At 36.4% G+C, this 12,274-nt stretch overlaps 1 protein-coding gene across 1 annotated transcript in view; it reads right to left on the minus strand.

Moving 5' to 3' along the window:
• The window catches only part of LOC134326185 (zinc finger protein 585B-like), a gene marked incomplete at its 3' end in the record, with an annotated part of 34,091 nt that extends 23,160 nt beyond the window's left edge, over positions 1–10,931 (minus strand). The window contains exons 1-2 of the mRNA XM_063008378.1: positions 10,838–10,931; positions 3,336–3,529 (exon numbers count right to left, since the gene is read on the minus strand). Of these exons, the coding sequence (XP_062864448.1) occupies positions 3,336–3,529; positions 10,838–10,931 (288 nt within the window). The remainder of the gene's footprint in view (positions 1–3,335; positions 3,530–10,837) is intronic.
• Positions 10,932–12,274: the final 1,343 nt, after the last annotated feature.

Raw genomic sequence — 12,274 nt, forward strand, 5'->3', positions numbered from 1 at the left:
TTTTCATCACCAACAAACACCCAACATCATACTGCAGATCTCATAACTCAAAACAAGTCAAGGTTGGAGTTTAAAGTGACAGTAAGTCTGTGTTTGCTTCTGTTGTTTAATTTGAATTGTGTTTGTGTGTAAACTTAATCTGGTCGTGATGTTAGTGAATTAAACCTACATCACTCTGATGGTCTGACTGATGAGCTGTCTGTTCTAACATGCTGCTTAAGCCCGGCTAGCTCAGTCAGTAAGTCATGAGACTCTTAATCTCAGACTCGTGGATTCGAGCCCCATGTTGGGTGATTGTGTTCATTTAACATCTACAGAAACCAAAAGACCGTTCTTCCACTTTGGACAGCCAGTCTCCGGTTGGGTGGCCAGACGTCAGGTTTTAGGGCGGACAGTCCAGCTTTTCAGCTGCCAGTCTTCCATTCACGCAACGCTAGGACGGACACTTAAAATATTCCTTTTGGAGTGAACTGGTTTCATTTTTGATCAATATTATCTGTCATTGGCTCAGATACATGTCAAAACAAATGCTTTGTATTTCATTGATTTAACAGCCTTATTTCACTGCTTAAAGTGCTACCACTGGCCATTCGCAGAAGGTCCGCCCTCTAAATGCTAGTCTGTGATTGGGTGGCTGAATTTCGCCTGCCCACTCTGTTCTGTAAACACCTCTACCTGAGTCAGTCACTCAGCTCTCATGATCAGGAATGCGGTGAAAATGCCAAATAGTAAACTTTTGGAGGCAGCGAGGACAGGACTTAAATATGAAAAGTAGACACAACATTTAGTGAGTAAAACAGTAATTTGTTATGGAATTCTTGCTTAAATTGGTCAAAAGCTCTGTTATATGGGTTCTGTATTTATTCTGTATGTTGCAGTATCATGTCCCCCTGTTCCTAATGTAGAATAAAAGCATTAGGAAAGTATGAGGTTAAAAGCATCAGCTTTTATTTATTCTTAAAAGAAAAATACATGAACCTCAGTCATCTCACACAAAGATCTGTTCTGCTCAACAAAAGTAAAGCTCTCCATTGTTTCTGTGTGGCAGCTCCATAACTGAAGGGCTGTCAGTGTAGAATCAGGTATGTGGGTATATGCCCTGCTCTTAGACATTGGCCAGTTAGTTCGGTTAGTTAGAGCGTGGTGCTAATAACACCAAGGTCGTGGGTTCGATCCCTGTATGGGCCACTCCTGCTTTTGGACTTAAACTAACAAACAAGTGAGCCTTCTCTAACTAGCAGGTCCTATTGACCTTGGCTTTAAATGTTGTCTCTGACAAGTGTTAAACTGCACAACCCAACAAGTTAAAATAACCCATCATGTGTTCTGTCCAGTATTTACACAGTGCTGGTTGCCAAATAACACCTTTTCACCTGCATTCGGCCTTTTCTTTCCTGTATACCAAAAACATTCACCATTGCAGGTCTACAACACGTTACAAAAACACTTGGGACAAAAGAGCCATAAACACTCTCATTTTTGTATATTATAAAATCTGTACCCAAGCAACAAGCTGTAATTTATTTCTAGCACCACTAGATGGCGACGATGTCTGTACAACATTTTAAACTTCACTTTAAAAGTCAGTTCAATGTGTTTTACTGTAGTAAGAATGAAAGTATGAGCTGATCTTTGTCTCATTGTGTTGCTTTGATGAAGAAAAAGCCGCTGGGTCAGTGTGTAACAGGAGGTTTGGAGTGAAGGTGGGTGTGTGTGGATAAAAGCTTCCAGCACCTGGTATTCCCAGGCGGTCTCCCATCCAAGTACTAACCAGGCCCGACCCTGCTTAGCTTCCAAAATCATCTTCATCTGTATCATCTGTATTACACTTTTTCTTTACCAGCAGCACTGTGATTAACAGAGTGACAGTAAGACCTAGTAGCGGTATTGGTAGCTCTTATTACATTTAATAGTAACACTTTAAATACTAAAAGCTCTGAATTTCACTTCTACTCTTTTCTGTTCTTTGCTCTCCTGTTTTCTTCTCCTCTCCGAACTTCTTTATTAACGATTTAGTTTTCATTCTGTTATGATTGATGAATAGAATTTCAGGTTACATGAAAAACTATTTTGAATTATTACCCACCCAGTTCTTTACATCCACTTTTTATTGTCACTCCAGCTCAAGCCTACATACAAATACATGGACCGTGAGTTTAGACGTTCCATTAAACAACCGTGGACACATTTGTTGACATCAGATTCAAAACCAAACTCTCATCACACAGAGGACTCGAATGGAATTTACAGTTTAACAAATACATTTATTCATCAATAAAGAAACACTTGTCTCCTGACCCCTCAGTTGGTCTTGGTCAATTGGTCACCTCCATGATAAGAAAATACCTGAACTACAACAATAGTATTTATTTATTTTTAAATGTAATTTTAATGTCTGTATTAAGATTTATATGAACTGGGTTGTATGCACTAGAAGATGGTGGGATAATTAAACGTAAATATGAGTATTTCTTTTAACAAAGGAGTTTAGCTACCACTAATTTGGTCTATAGATAAACACAAAGAACAAAGACTCATGATGATAGAACAATGCAACACTGTTCAGTCCACAGCCCTCCATTCACACCTTCTCATGTACATTCTGGTTGAGGACGGTTCATTATTTGCTAAGTGGAAAAAAATCTAAAGACTAGAATTTTGGAGTGTAGATCTAGAAATGTTAAAGTAAGAGGCTATTCATTTATTAAAACTTTGCAAACACCATAAAGACCAGGGTAAAATTCTTCCACTTGAAAGTAAAAGTTGTTCTGTGTTTATTAAAGTAGATTCAACTTAAATAAAGAACAAAAACAGATTCAGATCTGAGGTTGGTACATTACACCACATTACATTTGATGATTAATGATCATATTCATACCATCATGTACATTTGATAATTGAAGTAGAACAGTTCTAGTGGATATTAGTGAAAAATGAAACACGACTTCAGTCACAAAAACGTAACTTCTGTGTGACCGTACTGGTGTCTATAAAAAATGCTGCTTCCAGTAAAACTTCATCTGCACTATAAGCAGCAATATGAGTCATCCTCTTATGTGAATGCACTGGTGTGGTGTATTTAAAGGATATTCCTTTTACTAAGGTTCTTTTCAGACAAGTGATACAACCTCTCTCCTGTGTAAATGCGCTGGTGTTGTTTGGAGAACATAATGTGCAATAAAATACTTCACACACTGTTAACAGTGATGTAGTTTCTCTATGTGAATACGCTGATGCCGTTTGAGATTATTTTCATGAGCAAAAATCTTTCCACACTCAGTGCGGTGATACGGTTTCTCTCCTGTGTGAATACGCTGGCGTTTTTGGAGGTTAACCTGTTTAGCAAAACTCTTTCCACACTCTGAGCAGTGATACGGCTTCTCTCCAGTGTGAACACGCTGGTGTACTTTAAGGTCACTACTTTGAATAAAACTCTTTCCACACTCAGTGCAGTTATACGGTTTCTCTCCTGTGTGAATACGCTGGTGTTTTAGAAGGGTACTAAATTCAGCAAAACTGTTTCCACACTCTGAGCAGTGATATGGTTTCTCTCCTGTATGAATATGCTGGTGTTGTTTGAGATGACTCTGCGTAGTAAAACTCTTTCCACACTCTAAGCAGTGATATGGCTTCTCTCCTGTGTGAATGCGCTGGTGTTTTTGGAGCGTATTCTGTTGAGAAAAACTGCTTCCACACTCTGAGCAGTGATATGGCTTCTCTCCTGTGTGAATGCGCTGGTGTTGTTTGAGATTACTCTGTGTAGTAAAACTCTTTCCACACTCTAAGCAGTGATATGGCTTCTCTCCTGTGTGAATGCGCTGGTGTCATTGGAGATTACTCTGTGTAGTAAAACTCTTCCCACACTCTGAGCAGTGATGAAAGTTCTTCATGTTTATGCTTTGATAAGACTGTAGAAACTGTTTCCTTGGAAAGCAACAGAAACAAAGAAACAAGTCGATTAATTAGAATTACTTTTACTTCATTAATACCACAATAATATTAAACTCTTCACCTAGTGATGAAAACATTAAATTCACTTCACGTCTAAGTGAGAATCTGAATTTAAAGAACATCAGGATAAAATACTTATAAATACAGCAGATATTAATAATGAAATAACTATAAATAACTTGATATAAATAAAGATATAAAAGATCTGACTTTCTCAACATCAGTCCTGCACCAAGCAAATCTAATCCAGTTCATGACAGGACTAATAATTAGCTCACAAGTGTAAATCTTTGCTGTGCTGGGAGTAAAAAAGGCTTCATAAAACACCACAATTATGATCATAAAGCTATTTTAAACAGTCTGAATATATTAACCTAATAATATTAAATAACATCATAAAATAAAAACAACAAATGCAACATAAATGTAAAAGAAACAAACAAGAAAACCCTTTACCTTCCTGTTAGAATCCTGGCAGCCACTTGAACAAAGCTGGTGTCTCCAGCAGGTCGTTTCTAATGAAGAACGTGCAGAAGATCCTTCTTACCAAGTGACTCAGCTACAGGTCTAGAGTTTAATCCTTAAATAGAGCTGAGGACAAAGACCCAAGACGAGTTCAAAACTCTGCATTGGTCAATCATCAGACAACTATTCACACCTTCTTGTGTGAAGTACTAGCTCATTATCTATGGAACGTGTGCAAATGAAGTAGATGGAGCCACATGAACTTAGATAAAGCTTTTATGATAAGAATGTAAGTCATGTAAAATGCTGTATGTATATTTGTGTGAATTAGTTTCTACTGTATATGAGGAACAATAAGAAAACTATAAGAGGAAACACCCACCTATAGATTTATCTGTATTTATGGTGTAGAAATATTTACTGTGCACTTGTGTGTCTGTGAACTGTTTGATTTACTACTGAGGTCAACCCTCCACTTCAAAATGCTCAAATCAGGCCCCACATTGTTTGTGAAGATATGCGTATTCTAAACATTACGGTAAAAGCACCTGGCGGAACTATTTAGGATAGAATTTCAGGCTTTAAAATAAAAGGTTTGGTAATAACTGGACCTTATGATTTTAAATTTAAAGTCAACTAAAACATAATCTAAGCTCATTCCCGTTTTAATTTAGATTGTTATTAAATGGAATAATCTTGATTACATAAATTGTTATTGTTATTAAAAGGAGTTCTCGTGTTTCCACAGAACAATTCCACTTTATAATGATAGTACATCACCTGTAGTTTACACTCAGTTAATATCAAGACATTCTGATGTATCATTTCTAAATTAATTCTAGAAACGTGACAATATAAAAGGCCTTTATTATAAAGTTGAAGTGTACGAAAAAACAGGGTTTAGATTTGCATAAAACTTTTAGCATAGACCATGTGATCAGTACCGTAAAACATGGTGTAAATGGACCTGGGTGTAAATAGCATTTACACCAGGTTTCAAACTGTACACTTTGCTGTTTACACCAGGGTGCAGATAGCATCTGCCTAATTTAAAATAGTTCTTCATGTAACCTGAAATTCTATTCATAAATCATTAGTTAATAATGAAGATTGGAGAGGAGAAGAACAGAAAAAAGTAGAAGTGAAATTCAGTGATTTTGGTATTTAAAGTGTTATTATTAAATGTTCTTTTATATGATCTAAAACGATTATAAAAAATCAATAAAATGACTAATAGTTTAATGATAAAAAATTACTAGCTGTAATACCAATGTAAACAAAATACATCATAAAAAAGTATCAATCGGAATGTAAAATGAAACTATATTATTATTAATAATAAAAGATTCACTAGTAGTACTGATCGTTCATTTGCCATTTCACCAATATCTGTGACACCCTGGATTCTGGGCTAGTTTCAGCTTCAGGCATTCGGCTGGATAATTTTGCTGAACCTGGCAACTCTCGTGATTTTCCCGCCAAATTGGGCTTGTTTAAAAATTCAGTCATGGTTGAAAATTAGGCTACGTTCAAAATGTGTCACGGCTGTCTAAAAGCTTTCATTGCAAACCGTACAAAATGTTTTTAATGAGGATTTGCGCTCACATACCTATGAAAAAGGTCTGCTAGTTTAAGCATGTGAAGGGCGGGTTTAGACACACTTAGAGGCGGATATTTTTGCTGGACTTGGCAACCCTGGGTAGAGTTGAATTGTTTGGCGTTGGTTCCAGTTGCTGCTGGAGGTAAACAGACCGAGTACAAGTACAGTCTGTGTTCCTGTAGTAATGAACTGCTCTCATTCTCAGCTGTTTGAACAGGATTTGAACGGAAGATAAAGCTCTTATTTTCAGGTTTTGTTTCCTTCTCTTTATTAATCTTTATGTTTCCTCAGTGAGCTCGTATCACTGCTCAGAATGTAGAAAGTGCTTCAGTAAATCCAACGGTTCACATATTTCTACACCATAAATACAGATAAATCTATAGGTGGGTGTTTCCTCTTCTAGTTTTCTTATTGTTCCTCATATACAGTAGAAACTAATTCACACAAATATACATACAGCATTTTACATGACTTAGATTCTTATCATAAAAGCTTTATCTAAGTTCATGTCATTTCACTTTACAGAATAGCCTTTCAATTCCTTGTTTGTGTTTAGAATTAAATGTAAATAACTTCTCTGCTGAGATAAATAGGTGTAGTTTGACTTCACCCATCATGCTTTATGCCTCCATCTAGTTAATTTGCACACGTTCCATAGATAATGAGCTAGTACTTCACACAAGAAGGTGTGAATGGTTGGCTGATGATTGACCAATGCAGAGTTTTGAACTCGTCTTGGGTCTTTGTCCTCAGCTCTATTTAAGGACTAAACTCTAGACTTGTAGCTGAGTCACTTGGTAAGAAGGATCTTCTGCACGTTCTTCATTAGAAACGACCTGCTGGAGACACCAGCTTTGTTAAAGTGGCTGCCAGGATTCTAACAGGAAGGTAAAGGGTTTTCTTGTTTGTTTCTTTTACATTTATGTTGCATTTGTTGTTCTTTTTATTTTATTATGTTATTTAATATTATCAGGTTAATATATTCAGACTGTTTAAAATAGCTTTATGCTCATAATTGTGGCGTTTTTTGAAGCCTTTTTTACTCCCAGCACACCAAAGATTTACACTTGTGAGCTAATTATTAGTCCTGTCATGAACTGGATTAGATTTGCTTGGTGCAGGACTGATGTTGAGAAAGTCAGATCTCTTATATCTTTATTTATATCAAGTTATTTATAGTTATTTACTTATTAACATCTGCAGTATTTATAAGTATTTTATCCTGATGTTCTTTGAATTCAGATTCTCACTTAGACGTGAAGTGAATTTAATGTTTTTATTACTAGGTGAAGAGTTTAATATTATTGTGGTATTAATGTAGTAAAAGTAATTCTAATTAATCGACTTGATTCTTTGTTTCTGTTGCTTTTCAAGGAAACAGTTTCTACAGTCTTATCAAAGCATAAACATGAAGAACTTTCATCACTGCTCAGAGTGTGGGAAGAGTTTTACTACGCAGAGTCATCTCCAACGACACCAGCGCGTTCATACAGGAGAGAAGCCATATCACTGCTCAGAGTGTGGGAGGAGTTTTACTACGCAGAGTCATCTCAAACAACACCAGCGCATTCACACAGGAGAGAAGCCGTATCACTGCTCGGAGTGTGGAAACAATTTTGCGGAACATAGTACCCTTCAAAAACACCAGCGTATTCACACAGGAGAGAAACCGTATAACTGCACTGAGTGTGGAAAGAGTTTTACTCAAAGTAGTTACCTTAAAGTACACCAGCGTGTTCACACAGGAGAGAAGCCATATCACTGCTTGGAGTGTGGAAAGAGTTTTACTCAAAGTAGTGCCCTTAAAGTACATCAGCGTGTTCACACAGGAGAGAAGCCGTATCACTGCTCAGAGTATGGAAAGATTTTTGCTCATGAAAATAATCTCAAACGGCATCAGCGTATCCACATAGAGAAACTACATCACTGTTAAGAGTGTGGGAAGTATTTTATTGCACATTATGTTCTTCAACAACACCAGCGCATTCACACAGGAGAGAGGTCGCATTACTGTTCACTGTCTGAATAGAACTTTAGTGAAAGGAATTTCCTTTAAATACACCACACCAGCGCATTCACATAAAAGGATGACCCATATTGCTGCTTATAGTGCAGATGAAGTTTTACTGGAAGCAGCATTTTTAATAGACACCAGTACGGTCACACAGAAGTTTTTGTCACAGGTTTTTGTGACTGAAGTCGTCTTGAAAAACACCAGCGCATTCACAGTAGAAAATAAAATGATACTCCACTACTGCATGTACAGAAAAAGCTGTGTCATTTTTTTTCTTTAATAGTTTTCTTTTTCTACCAATATCCACTAGAGCTGTTCTACTTCAATTATCAAATGTACATGATGGTATGAATATGATCATTAATCATCAAATGTAATGTGGTGTAATGTACCAACCTCAGATCTGAATCTGTTTTTGTTCATTATTCAAGTTTAATCTACTTTAATAAACACAGAACAACTTTTACTTTCAAGTGGAAGAATTTTACCCTGGTCTTTATGGTGTTTGCAAAAATTCTTAATTTTATGAATGCTAAGTTTTTATAAATTAATAGCCTCTTACTTTAACACTTCTAGGTCTACACTCCAAAGTTCTAGCCTTTAGATGATTTCAGACTGCATAACAATAGCAGACTGATACACAGACTGTCCTCACACTGATGAGCCAGTGCCCCCACCCCTCCCCCCATCTTACAATAACTCAAGATCTCCCCTACCCTTTTCCCCCAGCACTGGACTCTATATTTCATTATTCACACATGTATATATCTACATATATAGTATATACTGTATATACTAGTATTTATAATGTTTTTATTATACAGTTGTAATTACCATATCATGAGTCTTTGTTCTTTGTGTTTATCTATAGGCAAATTAGTGGTAGCTAAACTCCTTTGTTAGTAAAAGTAAACTCCAACAACACCAGCGTATTTACACAGGAGAGAAACCGTGTCACTGCTTAGTGTGTGGGAAGAGTTTTCCGTACAGTAATGCTCTTAAAGTACATCAGCGTATTCACACAGGAGAGAAACCGTATCACTGCTCAGAGTGTAAAAAGTTTTTTGCTTATAAAAGTAATCTGAAACGACATCAGCAAACTCACACAGACAAACTACATCACTGTTAAAAGTGTGGAAAGTATTTTTGTGCATTATTCTCTCTAACAACACCAGCACATTCACACAGGAGGTAAAGCTGTATGGTTTTCTTTTTCTAGAACTGTTCTACTTTAGTTATTGAATATACATCATGGAATTAATATGATTATTAATCATTAAAAGTAATGTGGTGAAATGTACCAACCTCAGATCTGAATCTGTTTTTGTTCATTATTCAAGTTTAATCTACTTTAATAAACACAGAACAACTTTTACTTTCAAGTGGAAGAATTTTACCCTGGTCTTTATGGTGTTTGCAAGAATTCTTCATATTATGAATGTTAAGTTTTCATAAATTAAGATGTGCAACAGTACAGAGTCGTCGTTGTCGCATTTTTCCTTTCAGAATTCTCCACACATTCTCTATAGGGGGCAGGTCAGGACTGCAGGCAGGCCAGTCCAGTACTCGTACCCTCTTCTTCCAAAGCCACGCCTTTTTAATGTGTGCAGCAGGTGGTTTTGCATCGTCTTGTTGAAAAATGTTGGACGTCTTTGGAAAAGACGACGTCTTGAAAGCAGCACATGTTGCTCTAAGATCTCAATGAACATTTCTGCATTAACCCTCCTATTACCTTCAAGTTTACTAACACAATTTAAACCTCTAGAAAAGTTTGTCACTTACTTTATGTTTGTTCGTTGACCACTTAAATAGCCTTTAAAAAAACCCATACCCACCCCCCCTTATACATCCAGAATACCTGTTGCACGACTATCGAGGAATATGCAAATCACCATAAAATCTCATTGATTGATCTAAAATTGGCAGTAGAGATCTTTTTGTTGTTTTTATGGCTTTATATACTTTCTAGGTACATATTTTTGTTATCTATAACATTTGGAATGAAAGACAATTTCTGTTATCAGGAACAGTAATATGTATTATGTTTGGGGTCAATTTGACACACAATTTAAAAAATTTAGAAGGATTTTGTTTGTGAAACAAATTATCTGAAGGGACAGCGCCCACGAAATGCAGCCAGACATTCATCCACAGTCACATGGGGGCCTGGATTGTAAAGAAAGGGTAATCGCTGAACCCACTGTCCTATACATCCCATATTGCTGCAAGTTTGTCACGCTCTCGCGGCCCCGCCTTGTTTCTCTGTCATCAATGTGTATGACACGGGAGAAAATATGAAATGTGTTTAGAGACATGGTGCCCTTCCAGTGTCAGCAGCCCAAAGACTTGCTGTTGCTTCACCTTTTGACTTGTACACTCCTGCCAAAATGAGCAACCCAATGTAAGCTTGCAAGTGGGTCACATCCAAGTCTTCCCAACTGTCCCCATACACACACCTCTCTAAATTTGTCTAAATCTTACATATTTCCTTTCAAGTGGTGGTGTTATGAAGAGCTCAAATGCTGATTTTATGTCTTGACATGGCTGACAGCGTATCTGGTGGGGTCTGGAACCATTTTGATGACATTAGCAGCACTAAGTCTACCCTGTTGTTCAAGTGGGGAGACAGACCATAATAACTTTTCATTTCTGACAGCGTATCTGGTGGGGCCTGGAACCATTTTGATGACATTAGCAGCACTAAGTCTACCCTGTTGTTCAAGTGAGGAGACAGGCCATAATAACTTCAAAATTTTTGGAAGGTAGTGTGTTTGCTGGTGGTTGAGAAACAAAAGAAGGGTCAACACTGAGGGTCTCATTCTCATCAGAGGAGGAGGCCTCATAATCAGGGTCCTCCTCAACATCATCCTCTGTCTCTATATTTTCCTGTCCCCACAGCATGGGGAATATTAAAACTCTTGTGAGGATGATGTTTTTCCCTCCCCCATGTTGTGTGAACTATCAGTGGTTCTCGCACTACTACAGTTGTGAGTATGTTAGGTTAGGGCCTTAAAGTTTTTTTAAGATTATAAAATTGCATGTCATAGTGACCTCAATATCATCCTAAACAACCAAAACAAATGTGTGTAAAATGTTGATATTTATTATATGTTGTTTTACAGCTAAAACAGCCTGGGGTCAAACTGACCCCAAAGAACACTGATGCGTACAACATGTGTACAGGACACTGAAAACATATCATCATGTTAATTTTATGTTTACCCAGTTGTCCACATTAAGTTAGGAAAAGTCATTAAATATGAAGCAGAAAAAATTATGTAAATCATTTATTTAAATACGTTAAACATTGAATGGGGTCAAACTGACCCCAAAGGTAATAGAAGGGTTCAATCATTCAATCAAGGAACTTCATGAAGACTAATATACTAATATAAATATGTGCTTTAGGCATGATAATTTTTTTTGTCTTTGTAAACATGTTTCCTGGGTTATTTATGCCAGCCAATGACTAAAAGTTTTTATAATATTGTCAACTGCCAGGAAGAACTAATGTAACCAACCTTTTATATACATCACGACCCTTACTCAAAAAAGATGGACCACCAGCTCCATACAAATGTAGGTATAGATAACTAATGTAATTGTTTTAAAATCTTATGTGTGTAATATAACTTGGCTATATTGTTAGATGGTTTATATCGTATTCATAATATCAGTGTAAGTTTCCTTGAGATGTATGTTTTAAATTATTTTTTGATAGCCTTTGCTGCCATATTTATGTATAGCTGGCTAGATAGTTAGTTTACCGTACCGGCCAAGCTAGCATTTTTGGCTAACATTAAAACATAGCTATAATATATTTATAAATTATAAAAAATACGAAATTATTTGATTATATATATTGTTCTGTTACTACAGTAATATAATGTTTTAGTAAGTTTTAGTCCTAAAGAGGAGCAGTTAACGTTACCTTGAAATCCTCAGTGAATAAGTGTAAAAAATAACGGTTTTCTTATTTAAACCGAACTAAATGCGCATGCGTTCAGGGAACCTTTCGTATTGAAGTAAAGAACTGATTCTATCTGACACCACCATGTATTAACATTAAGGTAATAGTTAAAAATCACTTGTCAGTTATCATTGTTATAAACAGTTATCATGGCTTAGCGTACATACATCTGGTTCAAGTCAAACAAGTTTATCAAGCGACTGTAAAATAATTTTACACATACATATACAACTATTATATTGGATTAAAAAAGTTGCTTTGAGTCTCAGTCAGC

Source organism: Trichomycterus rosablanca, chromosome 14 (assembly GCF_030014385.1).
Source record: "Trichomycterus rosablanca isolate fTriRos1 chromosome 14, fTriRos1.hap1, whole genome shotgun sequence".
Taxonomy (NCBI): Eukaryota; Metazoa; Chordata; class Actinopteri; order Siluriformes; family Trichomycteridae; genus Trichomycterus; species Trichomycterus rosablanca.